The sequence below is a fragment of the Pectinophora gossypiella genome, chromosome Z, assembly GCF_024362695.1.
Source record: "Pectinophora gossypiella chromosome Z, ilPecGoss1.1, whole genome shotgun sequence".
Lineage (NCBI taxonomy): Eukaryota > Metazoa > Arthropoda > Insecta > Lepidoptera > Gelechiidae > Pectinophora > Pectinophora gossypiella.
In genome coordinates, this window is record NC_065433.1 from 23,022,605 (window position 1) to 23,037,926 (window position 15,322).

General features: G+C 37.2%; 3 protein-coding genes across 9 annotated transcripts in view; 2 read left to right on the forward strand and 1 right to left on the reverse strand.

The window, feature by feature from the left end:
• LOC126380358 (palmitoyltransferase ZDHHC2-like) overlaps nucleotides 1-5,528 on the reverse strand; it is a 30,400-nt gene extending 24,872 nt beyond the window's left edge. For 2 of the 3 annotated variants that reach the window (XM_050029736.1, XM_050029733.1), the window contains exons 1-4: nucleotides 5,270-5,527; nucleotides 5,070-5,191; nucleotides 4,374-4,480; nucleotides 3,571-3,808 (exon numbers count right to left, since the gene is read on the reverse strand). In XM_050029736.1, coding sequence (XP_049885693.1) covers nucleotides 3,571-3,808; nucleotides 4,374-4,480; nucleotides 5,070-5,191; nucleotides 5,270-5,438 — 636 coding nt within the window. In that variant the 5' untranslated portion in view covers nucleotides 5,439-5,527. Of the gene's footprint in view, nucleotides 1-3,570; nucleotides 3,809-4,373; nucleotides 4,481-5,069; nucleotides 5,192-5,269 lie in introns of all 3 variants that reach the window. The other variant, XM_050029734.1, reaches the window with a different exon arrangement.
• Nucleotides 5,529-6,618: 1,090 nt separating this feature from the next.
• Nucleotides 6,619-8,223, forward strand: LOC126380397 (dynein light chain Tctex-type). Its single transcript, XM_050029789.1, has 3 exons — nucleotides 6,619-6,784; nucleotides 6,866-7,031; nucleotides 7,265-8,223. The coding sequence occupies exons 1-3, from the start codon at nucleotides 6,749-6,751 to the stop codon at nucleotides 7,411-7,413; spliced, it is 351 nt and encodes a 116-aa protein (XP_049885746.1). The 5' UTR covers nucleotides 6,619-6,748; the 3' UTR covers nucleotides 7,414-8,223.
• Nucleotides 8,224-12,072: 3,849 nt separating this feature from the next.
• The window catches only part of LOC126380283 (uncharacterized), a 57,911-nt gene continuing 54,661 nt past the window's right edge, over nucleotides 12,073-15,322 (forward strand). For all 5 annotated transcript variants that reach the window (XM_050029571.1, XM_050029573.1, XM_050029572.1 and 2 more), the window contains exon 1: nucleotides 12,073-12,479. The gene's annotated coding sequence lies outside the window, so the exon portion shown is untranslated. The remainder of the gene's footprint in view (nucleotides 12,480-15,322) is intronic.

Sequence of the window (15,322 nt, forward strand, 5' to 3'; positions counted from 1 at the left end):
TATAAACGTAAGTGCGCAATGCAAACAAATGGCAATATTGCTTTCTTAGATGAATTGCTACGATGTGGCTATTTTAACTCCCCCCCCCCCCCCAGTTCAGTTTCAATATACAAGAAAGTTTTCATTTAATCTATATTCTGTCAGTGACATAACATACATAAACAGCCTAAATACGTCCCACTACTGGGCACTGGGCACAGGCCTCCCTCAATCAACCGGAGGGGGTATGGAGCATACTCCACCACGCTGTTCCAATGCGGGTTGGTGGAGGTGTTTTTACGGCTAATAGCCGGGACCAACGGGTTGCCCTCCGAAGCACGGAATCATCTTACTTTTTTTTCGGACAATCAGGTGATTCAAGCCTGAAAAGTCCTTACCAAACAAAGGACAGTCTCACAAAGTGATTTCGTTCTGTCAGTGAGAAATCTAAAAAGAATATTGACAAGAGATTGAACGTCAACACTACACGTGTAACGCAAAAAGATCTGTCCCATCTTGTTTTTGTGATTTTATCTTTATGCATTTAAAGAATGTGCATTCGCATAAGCATAGTCAAATATAGAATACAAAGCAATATAATAATGAAGGTATATTCAAATTACGTTCGCAGAGCAACTAAAATACGTTCATTTTAAAAACCACCTATTTGTTCGAGCTCCGTAGTAGATTGCGCGGAAGGTAGGTACGAGTATTTGTTAATTTACCTCGTGTCGATGTAAATTTACTTTGTGTCCCGGGGGAATCCGGGCAAGTTGGAAACCGGCGGGAAAGTCCATTTCGAACATTCTGCGGTTCCCAGTCCCGCTCAAATAAAAAGTACATCCTTTCTAGTTGACACCGTGACCAATAAGTATTAGCACGACTTAGCAAGACCTTTTATCTGTCGAGTCGTCTGGATATCGGACACGCTTACCTACCTACATAAACTAAACTGTAGAACGCGACCAAAATCTACTGAAACCATTCTTTACGATGACATTTATTTATAACAAGACATTTCAGATCCGTGAAAGGTACTTTTGACCAGCAACATCTCGCGTGTTTCAAGATAAACTATATTATGTAGTATCTTGCAGGTTACCAACCTACATTTAGTCTAAGACATTCCCGTAGCTTTTTACATTCGCTAGGCATTTATAATAATAAGTAGCAATATGATATAAAAAAATAAACTATTACGTAATACGAAATAATTATTCTACCTTAAGAAAACTTAAACAATACATCTAAAGCCACTAATTAACGGCTAGACATGTTCCACACTGTTTAAACATTCCTTTTGAAACATTCCCACTGCGATACCGAATTGACAATTTAAACAATGTGGAATCTAAATTGTTTCAACTTTCATCTAGTATGTGCGTACGTATAGTCACCGATGTTTACATGGATTTCTTGGATAAATCGCTTATAAAACGGAAGTGATCAACAGGCGTTATTAGTTCGGGAGACGTAAACATCGGCCCATCGGTGCTATAATCGATAAGATACACATACCTATGTGTAGCTACGGAACGCTATGCAGAGATAAACACTCGGATACAGATTACGAACCCAGTAAGTCATTAAGGGATAGATCGTATGACATTTTATTCAACTGATACGGCATATCGCGGGCGCGGATTCGCTAGCCACGCGGATTGAAATTGTAATTTAGACTAAAATTTATACGGGCACCCATTCGTAAAGACAAATAATATTCAGTCGGGCACTTGTATGTTTTCAATACAATCTGCGTAAGCTGATAGTTTTTTTAAGGCATCTAAGTTACCCTCGTGTTCTCAATTATGTATAAGACGCTAATTTAAATGAGATTTTCAACAGTAATCAAGGCGTGGGGCGATAAGTGGGCGTCTCCTTAAGGTCGGTCGACACTATAAGCCGGAGTGATGTCCTACATTAGAGGTGACGTCATCCACTACAAGCAAAGCACGATATTAGGCCACTTTCACAAGCCGTATCGCTATCATAACGAGCGATGGTTTTAATTTTTGAGAAATAAACTAAATGAGGAAGAATTCGATTTTTAAGACGTACGCTTGAGAACGTCAAAGCAAAAACTATCCAGAAGCTGAGAATATGTTGCATGTATAGTCGGAGAATCGTATTACAATTTTAATCCAGGGTAAATATGATTTTCGAATTGAGCGGGGACGCGGCCGGTGCAACTCACTTGACACAAGAGCCAGATATCCGGTCAAGCGTGAAACTTGATTGTATAACAATCCTACGTTCAAAGTATGATGTCGGTTACAATCATATTTTAGGCTTATTTCGGTAGATAAGTTTGTCGATACGAGTATTTATCTCAAAAAAAAGTACTAGCAACGTGAACAAAATACAGATACTAATAATATAAACGGAAATAAGAAATTGATTTACATTCATCAAGTCCATGCAATATTTAGAATAAGAGCCGTTCATAAGCAATCGGTCGCAGTGGGCTATCTTGTATTTTTCATACATCTGTGAAGGCGATGCAAACGTCTCAGTCCTTGTGGAATTAATTACTCAATAAAAGTAACAGCGGGGCTTGAAACTGGTAATGGCAACTATTATAGAAATTTATAGAATTCAATTACAGAATTTTCTCATCAACTTTTATAGATATAGAAAGCGTATTTTTAATTCAGTTTCGAACCCTGTTACAGGAACATATAGGAGTAAACCCGTACATAGTTTATGTTATACCGAACACCACACGATAACGCAAACCCGTGTATCTTCGTATGTTTAAAACTCTGTCAAAGGAAAATCCGGTCTGTTCGGAGCGAGACCATTACAACAGTTGCTTCATTCCTGTTAATAGTTTTCCTTTTATGAGGTCATACAAATATCGTCCTCAGTAATACCCCACTCAACCTAGCTTCCAACATATCAGCAATGACACATGTAAAGAATATTTCGTCGTGTTTATTCATGTTATTTATCAACAGCTATTGTTAGGCTTGTGTTCGAATTATCTTAAGTGCAATTTTCACTAACAGTTGGCTCGACCATTATAGACGGCGATACGGGTCACCACCTATCACGTTGGTCTAACAAAAAGCTTGATGAAACGTGGGTACTCAATTATTCTTGCGATGAATGTACCTCTGTCTAGCTCAATTAGGAATATAGCTGTGAGCTTATGTTATGAGTACGAATTCCCGCTAGACCCTGAGTAAGCTCTGTCCGCGGGGCGAGGTGGCGGCGTCGCGCGGGGTATTACCACGACGACCAACTGTAGACTGTTCAAATATTTACAAGTTGCAAGTTCCCACCAGCAAAATACTGTTGGTTAAGTCGGGCTCAGTCTTACAGATAGAAATGTCAGTTGTACACAACATATAAAATATGAACATGCAAATAATGCATTTAATATCATGTGGGTAACACAATGATGGGGGTAACATTACATTGTGCATACCTGTTTATGTAATGAGACTGAGTATTGAACTGGTTCAGTTAGTAATTTTGTATTGCAAAGTAAATAGACATTTTTATTTGTAATTCTTGTAAATTCTCTCATTCAGTATTCAGACTCAAAACACATATCAATGTATTGAAGTAAACAAATGAGGACTCTACCTTCCAGAACTTAATGAAGTAAGGCAGGCACGTCGCCATGATGAAGAGACAGTACAAGAGAGCATAGCCGAGGAAAAGCATGAAGAACTTGTAGTTGAAGTAGCACACACAGTTGTTGACCCACGGGCAGTGGTGGTCCATCTTGAGTACGCACCGGGCGCAGATGCTACAGTGGTGCGCCCGATCCGGCTTGATAAGCACGCAGCGGTTGCAGTAACGCACCGAACCCGACATTGTCCTGTTGACAACACACATGCCATTCTACCATCCAATACAACAAAAAACTATAACATGATTCATGAACTTATATTTTCTACTTATCAATATCTAAAGCCTTCATGATACAAGATTTCTCAATTCTAGCTACGTTTGAAATTAACAACAAACCTTGTTAACACAGGAATAGCAATAGCATGTTTTTCTAAAATCTCTTTTTTTGTTTCTTGTGCTAAACCAAATATCTGTAAAGATTTTCTTGCAGCAGACATGAGTCTAGAATTGAGAAAAAATTTATCTGAAGCATGCTTTTCTTGATAGCGCACATTGTTGAAAGACTTGGGAGAGCCTTTTAAGTTTTATATTTGCATTGAATATGTTTGAGGCCAAAATAAGTTATGGGTATCTTGAAGACTCAGTTACAATTCCTCAGGTATACCTAAATGAATTCATTTACATTTAGTCTCATAAAGAATATATTATAAGAAATCCCAGAAGAGTGAAAATCACTTTTATCAAATTGTGAAAGCATGATCTTGTTGTATTAGATAAATTATGAAACAATAAAAATATATATATGTCTTTACCTTGTGACTATGGGGAGGTCGTGTGCAAAGTTCTCTAGTACACTTCTCTGAGCATCTTCTGACTCAGCGCTGAGCAACTTTTCTAACTCAGCTTCTGGTAGTTTGTACTGAAATTAACATTTACCTTCATTTTTGGAAATTAAATAAAATATCCAGTATTTCTCTCTCAGAGACAAGTTTGAGGTAAAATCATGAAAGATTGGAATGGGAATCATAAAAGAGCTATTCTTATAAAGTATAAGCCAATGATTTAGTACACAATACACATTTGGCATTGCAATCTAATTTTAGGACAAGTAGGTATTATTGTAATTAAAAAGTTTATTTATCAATTTCTGAGTAAAACTTTGATAATAGTTTAGAATTACATAAAATAAATTAAAAGAGTATTGTAAGATTTTTTTTTATGTAGGTAGGTAACTTATTCTCTCAAGACAAAATACCTATAGTGGTTTTCATGTTTGTGGATTGAAAGTTGCACAAAAGTTAATATTAAATACTTACATTTGTGTTCTAATGTAATTTATTTGAACATAACATTAGACCTTGCCATAAGGTCTAAAAGGAAATAAATAAGATAGATAGATATATGCTATTTTGTCAGTTAATATTCAATTTGAATTTGAAATATAAAATATTCACAAAATGTGGGTGGATTAACAGTATGGTATAGGACTGAAAATTTATATTTCATACCTTGTCGGGAACAGGTTTGATTTCTGCGAAAATAGTCCGCCAATAGGACCATATAAACATGAACAGGAGAATATGAAAAAGTATTAAATACACACACTGCTGGACCGTACTGGTTATGGTAACTGAAAAAAATAATGCTCTTCAGTAATCGAGGCCACAGTGCCACAAAAACAATGCATAATATGAGTTCAAATACTTACAAACGCATAACTGAATAACGTAGGCATAATATGACCATGCCACAATTGAAACTATCAATAGCACAGGAATCCATTTGAACGCTTTCCAACACATCATATTACACTTTCTACAACATACACAGTAACCCGAATGTGCTGCTCTGTTATTTTGTACAGACGAAGCCATCATTGACAATTTAATACGAAAATATCCATGGCCCGTCTTCGTAAAAGGCCAATAAATAAAAATTGACAAACGAAAGTTAAAACAGTGTTACTATTACAAAAAACACGAACATTACAGTCATTTTCACAAAACCAGTGTTGCCAACTTTATTTTTACCAGCCCACCAAATGCGGCCGTGCAAACCACCAGAAACCACTAAAACTGAGCGGTCTCTCAAACCACCAGAATTTCACTAGATAACCCAAAGCCGAATCAGTGCAGTCAGATCGTGGGATGTTTTTTCCCCCTCTTTAGCGCCGCGTCGTAGGCAAAAACGTGCTAGAGACAGGGTTAATTATCCAATTATTATTAATAATGATTCCTTAATAATATACCACATAATTTGCACTTAGTAACTGGACCGCCAGTGCTTTCGACTATTTGCAACCAATCCTTTAAAACTGGGTCACGTAACCAACAATCACGAAACTTTCGGGTGTACTGTGACTTAGGCATCTTGATCTTACTCAATATAAAACTAATTGTATGTATTACTAATAAATAAACTTTATATTGGTTCTTTCGCTCAAGTAACTCATAAACCATATTCGGTTGTGTTAGTGGTTAAATTCGTCATTTACCGCTAACTGAAAGGACTCTAATCCACTAAAAAATCCACTAGCCACTAAAACTAATATTTTTTCGCCGAACCACATGTCTAAACCACCAGATCTAGTGGAAAATCCACTAAGTTGGCAACACTGCACAAAACCACAATAATAATTTAATTACTCTGGCAAACTTAATATAATTATTTTGTTTTGGTAACATTGTATTTTATTTCCTGTGCAGAGGGTCATGCTACACTACCACAAGTCACTTTTTTTGCTTTATTATTCCTTCTTAACAAGATGAAATTGAAATACAAACAACAAAACAGAGAGTAATCTTTATAGAGCGACAAGGATTCTACCACAGTTAGAGCGTAAAACATCTTACAAATAAATACAATTTAAGGCACAGCAAAAACGAACGTCTGTATGGGCCCTATAATAATGCTACCAACTTACAGAAGTTATTTACAGGTTTGCCATATTCAAAATCATTTTATTTCGGTAATTACCGGTTTTTTTACTAAACTGCTTGTTTGAACCATGTTTGAACTGCAGCAACAATTCATAGACGAAGAAGACAAGCCCAATTGCCAACATTACTATATCAAACCAAACGTCAACTTGGGACGAGTTTGATCCATAGCGTCAAAAATTTTGTTGTTTTTATATCAAACTACTTCTAAAAATCTCAATAGGATCCACGATTGCTGTTTATAAATCATGGAGGTCAAAGAATGTAACGACTTGACGGAGGAGGTGAGTAAGTTGTTACTGTGATCCCAGTTTCTAAGAAAGTGGGTATTGATTGTTCACCGACATGACCATGACGTGTTTCAGAATCAATTCATCGTCGACGATGTGAGTAAAATTATCAAGGAAGCTATAGAAAATTCTATCGGTGGTACTGCTTATCAACATAACAAAGTAAATCAATGGACCTCTGCTGTTGTGGAGTCATGTTTGGGTCAACTGACAAAGTTACAGAAGCCTTATAAATACATAGGTAAGTACTATAGATTGCGTACATGATGCCGGTGCATTAACACCACGTTTCAGTTTCTGTCTTGCCGGCGTCTCACGTTTATTTACACCTCTGTATAAAAAGATGTTATTGTTAAGTATTGTAATGGAATACTAACATATTATAATGGTAACTACCCTATCACTGAATGTAAGCGTCAAGAATATAATCATGTAGGAATGGTAATTACTAAAAGAGTTTATTTTGGTTGACAGTTACGTGCACAATAATGCAGAAGAATGGGGCAGGCCTGCATACAGCATCCTCTTGTTTCTGGGACAACAACACGGATGGCTCGTGCACGGTGCGTTGGGAGAACAAGACTATGTACTGCATCGTATCTGTCTTTGGTCTGGGTATCTGATATCGTAAAAAGAGACGCCACTCCAGGCGCTAAGTGTATCATCACACAACCAGCTAATAGTATGGAACTCGCCAGCTGCTATCATAACAGTAATCACTATGTACGCACTCAGTATAATAGATATTTTATTATTTGACAAATAAGTTTTTAGTTGTTTTAATTGTACTAAAATTGATGACTTAGTTTTCTTCAAGCTATTAACTTAATAACTATTTAATTTTGATATAGTGATTAAAAAAATTCACTGTTGTAAATGCAGCATTTTTGCCCTCTAATGACAAATAAAAAACATGCAAAAGTTGTCTAAAAGCTACTTTTGCTTATAATTCATTACTAAGTTAAGGTCTAAAATGTTTTAAATAAATTTTGCCTTAAACTTACCAAATGGTTTTATTAAAATTTTTTACTTTGCATTTTTGGCAGCAGAAATCTCACAAGCACCTGGCACTCCTTACAGCAAGTATTATATGCCATGCAAAGTAACTAGACATCTCATGTCAACACGGCACATTAGTAAGAAATGTATGCATGCTTTTTGTCGTCATTGAAATAAAACATTTCTATTAAATAGATTACATACAACTGATACCAATACTTTGCCTTAATATGTTATAAAACTAAATAGCTTTGTCACTTGAGGAACACTTGTAGTTCCATACAATAAATTTTCATGTTTAGCTTGCAAATTACGATTCCAGCAATAATAAAATAATTTGTATTTCAATAACAGTCTATTCAATTTCTAGTAGTCATTACTTAATTTTAAGCAAGTAGGATATATTTTCGTACTCAATAAATACATTCAAAGTCTTATTTTGTTTTATTTAATCAGTTTCCAATGTTATGTTGCCACTTTGTTTTTCAGTTCATATTAAGGTAATTTGTCTTATTAGTTTAGAAATTAATTATTATTTCCAATTTGTCAGCGATTATCACAGCATAAGCCTGTAATTAACATAATTAAAATATCATCATCAGCCGTATGACGCCCACTGCTGGGCAAAGGCCTCCCCCAAGGATCTCCACGACGATCGGTCCTGCGCTGCCCGCATCCAGCGGCTTCCCGCGACCTTCACCAGATCGTCGGTCCGCCTTGTAGCGGGCATTCCCACTGAGCGTCGTCCGACACGTGGTCGCCACTCCAGAACCTTTCCGCCCCATCGGCCATCGGTTCTCCTCGCTATGTGTCCTGCCCACTGCCACTTCAGCTTTGCAATTCTCCGAGCTATGTCGGTGACTTTAGTTCTCCTGCGGATCTCCAATCAATCAATCAAAATATAATACCGGGTTATTAATACGGGGGGATATCTATAATATCGGAAGTCTAATATTCTTGATTTTAACGCGGTAAGCACCCGGTATTATGTGTTTAAATTATGATAAATACCTCAAACAATGTATAATTATCATACCATTCATACCCTAGAATCGTACTATTTTGAGTACCTCGTTCTGTATTTTTTACAAGTGTAATATAGTACACAAAGTAATTGTAATTGATGAATTCATTTTTCTACTAATTGTCTGGATCGAGTAAACTAAGGCCAATTAAACGCACTTAATCCGGTGGGTCCCTTGTATTCACAAATAAGTAACCGAAACAAATTTAGGTACCTACCTACTTGCTTGGCTAAAATATATTTTAGCCAATTTTCTATTTAGTTTTCTCTTTGTACGTTAGTAGTAGGTAGGTAGGTACTTAATTTGTGAAGGACAATGACGCATGACGAGTTTTGATCAGTGCAGCTCAACGAAAAAAAAAGTTTCATTAGCTCGCCACGGTGTACCACACAACTTTTTTCCAATAATGTCCACCACTGGCAAACAAGAAGTGCGTTATTTAGTGATATGCCTACCCCAAATGCGTTATTAACCCTAAGCGGGTAGGCATATCACTATGCACTATGGGTTACTTATTAGTTTAACGAAAAGAGGTTGCGAAGAAAACCAGCACACCCCGCGACGCCAAATTGATAGAAAATATGTCAATAAATCGGTCAAGACCGAGCATAGGTGCAGGATTATGGCCACCATAATCAACGTGTACCCTGTGGCCCTCGCAGACAAATTACTTACTCAATCCAAAGACCTATCTACTTTAAAAGGAACTTCACATTTCAAACTTAAAGGAAATATATCTACGATATACTGCTTACCACAGTGGGAGTAGTTTGGTTAGGACATTACAGGCTGATCACCTGATCCTCAGAAAGTAAGATCCATGCTTCGGAAGGCACGTTAAGCTGTTGGCCCCAGTTACTTCTTATTGATGTAAGTATGTAGTCGTTACATGAGCCATGTCAGGGGCCTATGGCGGCTCAATAGTAACACCAGGATTGATGAGGTTGGTAACCCACTCACAACCCACACGATAGAAGTAAAGACCTCAGTATGTATATAGAAGTTCTTTCTTATTCGAAGTAGGTAGGTAAAATTCCTCATGATCATGAGTTACTGAAACAGATAATTTATCGAATTAATTTTGTTCCTCTTACCCATTGCTCGACTTCACGACAAACAGTTATAAGGATTCTTGAAAGTTACAGCGCAAATATAGGTAATAATGACTATTTTCTGGCGTAATTCTAAAAATCAATTCTGGTCATTCTACATCTAACAATGCCTAGGAGGCCCGCCGGTTTTTGTTGGCCTTCTTACCCTGGGCCCTGGTCCAGAAGCCCAATTATCACAACGCAACGTGATGCTCAGAATGACGATAATAGGATGCGATGCGACTCTTTGTTACTAAACGTCTCGCTGGGTTAAATCCGAAGAATAGTAGTGAAGAGACCTTCACTTCAGCAACGCCAACCTGCGGTGTTTACAGGTTTGCTGCGCAATCTGCAGGTGGAACCGTAGTGGAGGTGGAGTATGCTTTTTTATGAGGACGCAGTGCCGGAAGACAAAGGCTAATTAGGTATTTTATCGACCCCCCCTATTACTATAAGCCTCTGCCTATCCTTTCGGGGATACAGGCGTGATGTTATTTCTTTTACGTGAGTAAGTATGAAAACTTTTATGGGAAGGTTTGTATACCTAGACATATATATTTTTTAACGTGAGTTATTGTAGATTTGTCACAGATGGCATTAACTACTTGGAGGAAGAATATTTGAAAGAATTAATCAACCCGAGTGGGTCGATAGCGATAAGCGCGGAATGATGGAAATCGTCGACCACGCCGGAGGGGTCAGTATCGGGGTTCTGAAGTGTTTGGGGTCGCGAGCTGATTGGCCGCCTATATGGCTAGAGTAATCGGGTCGTCGGGATCGTATATTACGTCTTTCGGACGCTGATACTTTTCAGTACCGTCACTAGTATACAATGAAAATAGTAAAGATGAGAACAGGACGGAGCCTTGTGGGACTCCGGCATGTATCGGGTGCGGTGACGAGAGCGTCCCTTCCACGCGGTAGCGAAAGGTTTGGTTTGAGAGGAAGTCTCGTATAATGTGCAGGAGACGGTCTGGCACATCGAAGGTTTGTATAATATGTATGACAGAGCTAATAAGAAAATCAGAAATTACAGATTCCGGCATTGAAATACGCAGTCTGGAAACCTCAACAGTAATAAGGCGCACAGGTTGATCTAATTGAACGTTTTCCATGGAAGGTAGGTAAGTATAGATATGTACCTATAGGATTTTCTCAATCGGGATCGAACACATTACCCGGTGGAATCTATGAATGGCAAAGTTGAAATCCTAAATTACCTTGTTAGCAGCCTCTCTTGCCCATAAATCCCACGGTAGACATCAATAATCATCAGAATAATAAAGTACCTAGAACGTGGTGGCGCGCTACAATGCATCAGTCAAAATTACAATGTAATTTTTAATAATAGATCTAAATAACCTATCATCTTTATGCTAGGAGTACTTAGATACTACAATGCAAATTAACTCATGCGACAGGTTGTATTTTTCTAGTGAAGTTAGGACATGAGGATGCTTTATCACATATCTACCTACTCAGTACCGAAATTATTGGAGATGATCTTAAGAGAAGAGAAGTTACGTAGATTTATAAAGCTTTTTTATACTCCAATAAAAGAAAACACCTACTTATTAGAGATTAAAGTGGCTTTATTTTAGAAGGTTTTTTTTACTATATTGGATGGAAACTAAAACTATCGAGGGTTATTAGTATTAGTAGTAATAAGTGGGCGGTAAGATATTGATTAGCGCCCCTAATGTATAATTCAAACTTGGAATTGCGTTTTATTTTTTTGCACATTTAAACGAAATTGAACAATTAAATTGTGTTAGTTTTCATATTGTTATGAACGCTATTCAGATGTTTTTATGTTCTAAATTTGTTACACAGATAAAGCAGAGAAACAAATAAATAATAAGTACACATTTTCGAATGCCTTTTGTTTCAACGAGCTTGTAGCGCTATGTATGTTCAAATGTTCGCGGGCGCCGGGAGGCAGCGCGACATATTTGTATCACGTGACCGTCATCGATCCAATGGATGAGCGCGTCTTGGGTCCATTCAACTCGGACTCGAGCAGCGCCGGGGAGAGACACTTCACAACACCGATTCTATTCATACATAGGAGATATTTATATATTGCTATCCCGTTCGCACATATTGAGAAATAATTAAATGAATGGTGAACGAGCGAAACGGGAATATTCGAGTGGAGTGGAAATTATTGAAAGCTGCTGCGCTGAGCTAGGCCAGTCGCCATGTAGATTTTTTGATGTGGGTGTTGTGTCTCATCACGTCAAACGATTCAATGATTACTATTTTCAAGTGGATGTTATAATTTTCGTGTAATTCATCGCTTGACAACGCCATCGGTGATATTTGACAGTGTTTCGTGGACATATTTCTTTGTAATCGTGAACGATTACGGTGTGGTGACGGCAGATAATAAACTGGTGGGGGGCTGCTAAAATACTACGCTAGGATAGTAACAACGTTTTACAACTCGAGAGGTGTTCGGAGCGCTCATAAAATCTTTCATCTCGGTGCAGACGAGTCGGACTTCCATTTTGTTTTATGTGGTTCAATTGTTTACTTGGCGAGGCTGTGGACTCGCGACAATGGAAAGCGACGGTGAGTGATTACCTTTATTACCTTTATAATATAGTGAGGATTAAATATGTTGTCCTGCGCATGTAAGCCGCAGACCACACGACGCACACGACAATAACATGCAACAGTGAATAAGTAATGGGATTCGATTTTGTGCATTGGTGTGTGGTGTTCGGTGCAGCGCCGTGCGCGAGGGCCGTCTTGTTAGTCACGGTGAGAGCGCGCGCCGCGGGCAGCTCGCCGCGCCACTCGGCCTGCGCCACCGTCGCCACCGTCGTCGCCTGGCTCGAGCCCCAGCTAATTGATTTCGCCCGCCTGCAAGCACACGCCGCCGTGTGCACGTCGTCAAGCCAGCAACTCTTATCAGCTGATTACACCTAATGCACCAGTGCAGCCTTGCCATGAATGTTTTTAAATATTTAGCCATAGCTCCGCTGCATTTAAACAGTTACCATCTTAGCCTAGCAACTCTTTCTGTGGTAAGATTGCTAATGCAACTGAACATTTCCTGTTGTTTGTATATAATATTATATTCAAACAGTTCATTCAATCATAGGTAGATAGGTACATCATTTTCCTTAATTTTTGCAACAAAGACAATGTTCACTGTATTTGAGTTTATGAGTTTAAATTCTTGCTTGCATAATATCATGTGGTTTCTAGGATTTGTGCCCAGTTAATGACAATATGCTCACCCCTATTATATTATGGAACTTAATCATAGCAGGCGAGGAGTAGGTGTATATACAGTACACTTCTGCCTACCTCTTCAGGGATACAGGCATGATGCTGTGTTATGTTATGTTAAGACAATGTCAGTAATAATAATCAGATTTTATTTTGTTGATACATTTGGGCATTCTGGCCACCTAAGAATAGTTCAATGTTATGAAGTTACTATTGAAATATGATACTTATATTTTATATTTATCTCCCATATTTAATCTGTTTTCCTCATTTTACTACTCTCTTACACAAATACAGGAGCAACAAGCTACAATATAATGTACATTAATGTCTACGGAGTATGTTTTATTATCAATTTCCAACATACCTACAGAACGTACCAGAATCAAGTCAAATGCTTCCAAAGCATTGCTTGTCAATTGTTTACAAGACAGAATTAATCATTCAAATACTATTTACTTGATCTAGTATTAAATGAGTTTAACCAGAATAAAGGTATGAATTGAAAAAAGAAATCTTACTTCAAAACACTGAAAAGTATAAAAATAATATTGTAAGTAATATAATGTACATATACTTAATCAAATGAAGAGATCTGGAATTTAGGACCAAAAAGTGAGACCAAACTTTAATTGAGAACCTCCTCCATTTTTGAAGTTGATTAATTAATAATAATACTTAAATATAGCTTTTTAAAACATTTCAAATTGCTGTATTGAGGTGTGATTTGATTTATCCATTTTTTCCTCACATGTCACATTTTTTTTGATGATTTCTCACAATTACACAATAATTCAATGCCGATGTGCATAACATAAATATGGAAGCAAAATCCGACAATTAATTTGGTTTTCAAAACTTGTTTCGTCATTAAAGATACTAGACACTTTGGGTTCACTACAGTTCTTTTTTCATGATAGAAACATATTGCATAATAATTACTAATTAATGTTGTTTGTAACAGAATTTTGGAAACTTATAGACAAGTTACTAAAACAAGGTGTTGTTTCAAACGTTTTGTTTGAACATGTGTCACACGAAGGTAAACTGTGAACTTTATTAGGGTTTTACTGCTAAGGCTAGGATATCACAGTATAAATTATTATTTCTGGTCTGTACCCTATATCCCATCCGGTTGATCGAGAGTCCTGTGTCCAGGCAGTGAGACATATATTATAGGCTAATTATGTTATGTTTGTTTGTTCCTTATCAATAACTATTGTACACGTGAGTGTAGACTATTTACATAAACCTAACAGTTCAATATGCATGTGTTGGTTAGGCCATCTGATAGTAAAAGGTGCATGTTATCAGGAAACTAGCAAGAAAGTAATCATTTGCAAACTAACTGGCTGATACAAACATGGCGCACTACAAATACTGTGAATCATCGCCATTCCAGTCAGATGAATATAATAATATAATGTAGTATAGACAAAGAGAATTCATTTAGGTACTTCCTGTTGTGGTGCCAGATATGTTGTTATAATTATTTATTTTCATCAAATAGTAATGAATGCTAACTTTATTGTGTTACTTTCAGATATGTTATGAATATAAAGGTAGGACACGGATATAGAGTATATATATTTTACCGGTTTCGGATACAGGTGTTAAAAAATTTCGAATTATCCGTCAGTTTTGGATTGCCTCAATTTCGGGGTGGCGTCAGCCTATCTCTTCGGGGATATAGGCGTGATTCTATGTTGTTATTTTTGGGATAGTTTCGGTTACGGATAGTAACTTTTTCGAAGTTGGTTTCGAAAGCGACCGGAACGGATTATTCAGGAATTATAAAAGCAAAAGTAACATTGTACTGTAAGTAATCCCACAATGACTGACTAGTTACGACGCAATATAAAAAAATAAACAATGCAGAATATCCAACGTCGATTCTGCCTGGTAACAAAACCTGTCATACATACCTGTCTCTTATGAATATCCGAAAATCTTTATGAAAGTTTCGGATAGTTTTTTGTTTCGGATAACCGATAGTTTCAGTTTCAGTTACGAAGCTATGTAAGTTGTCTATCATTTCAGGTTACATACAAGCAATAACTTATTTTACAATGAATATTTCTTTATCTGCTTTTTAGTGTACATTTACCAATCAAAATATTACTATCAGTCCTATAATCCCTCTTACGATGTAGGGTCTTGACGCTTGACGTGCTTAG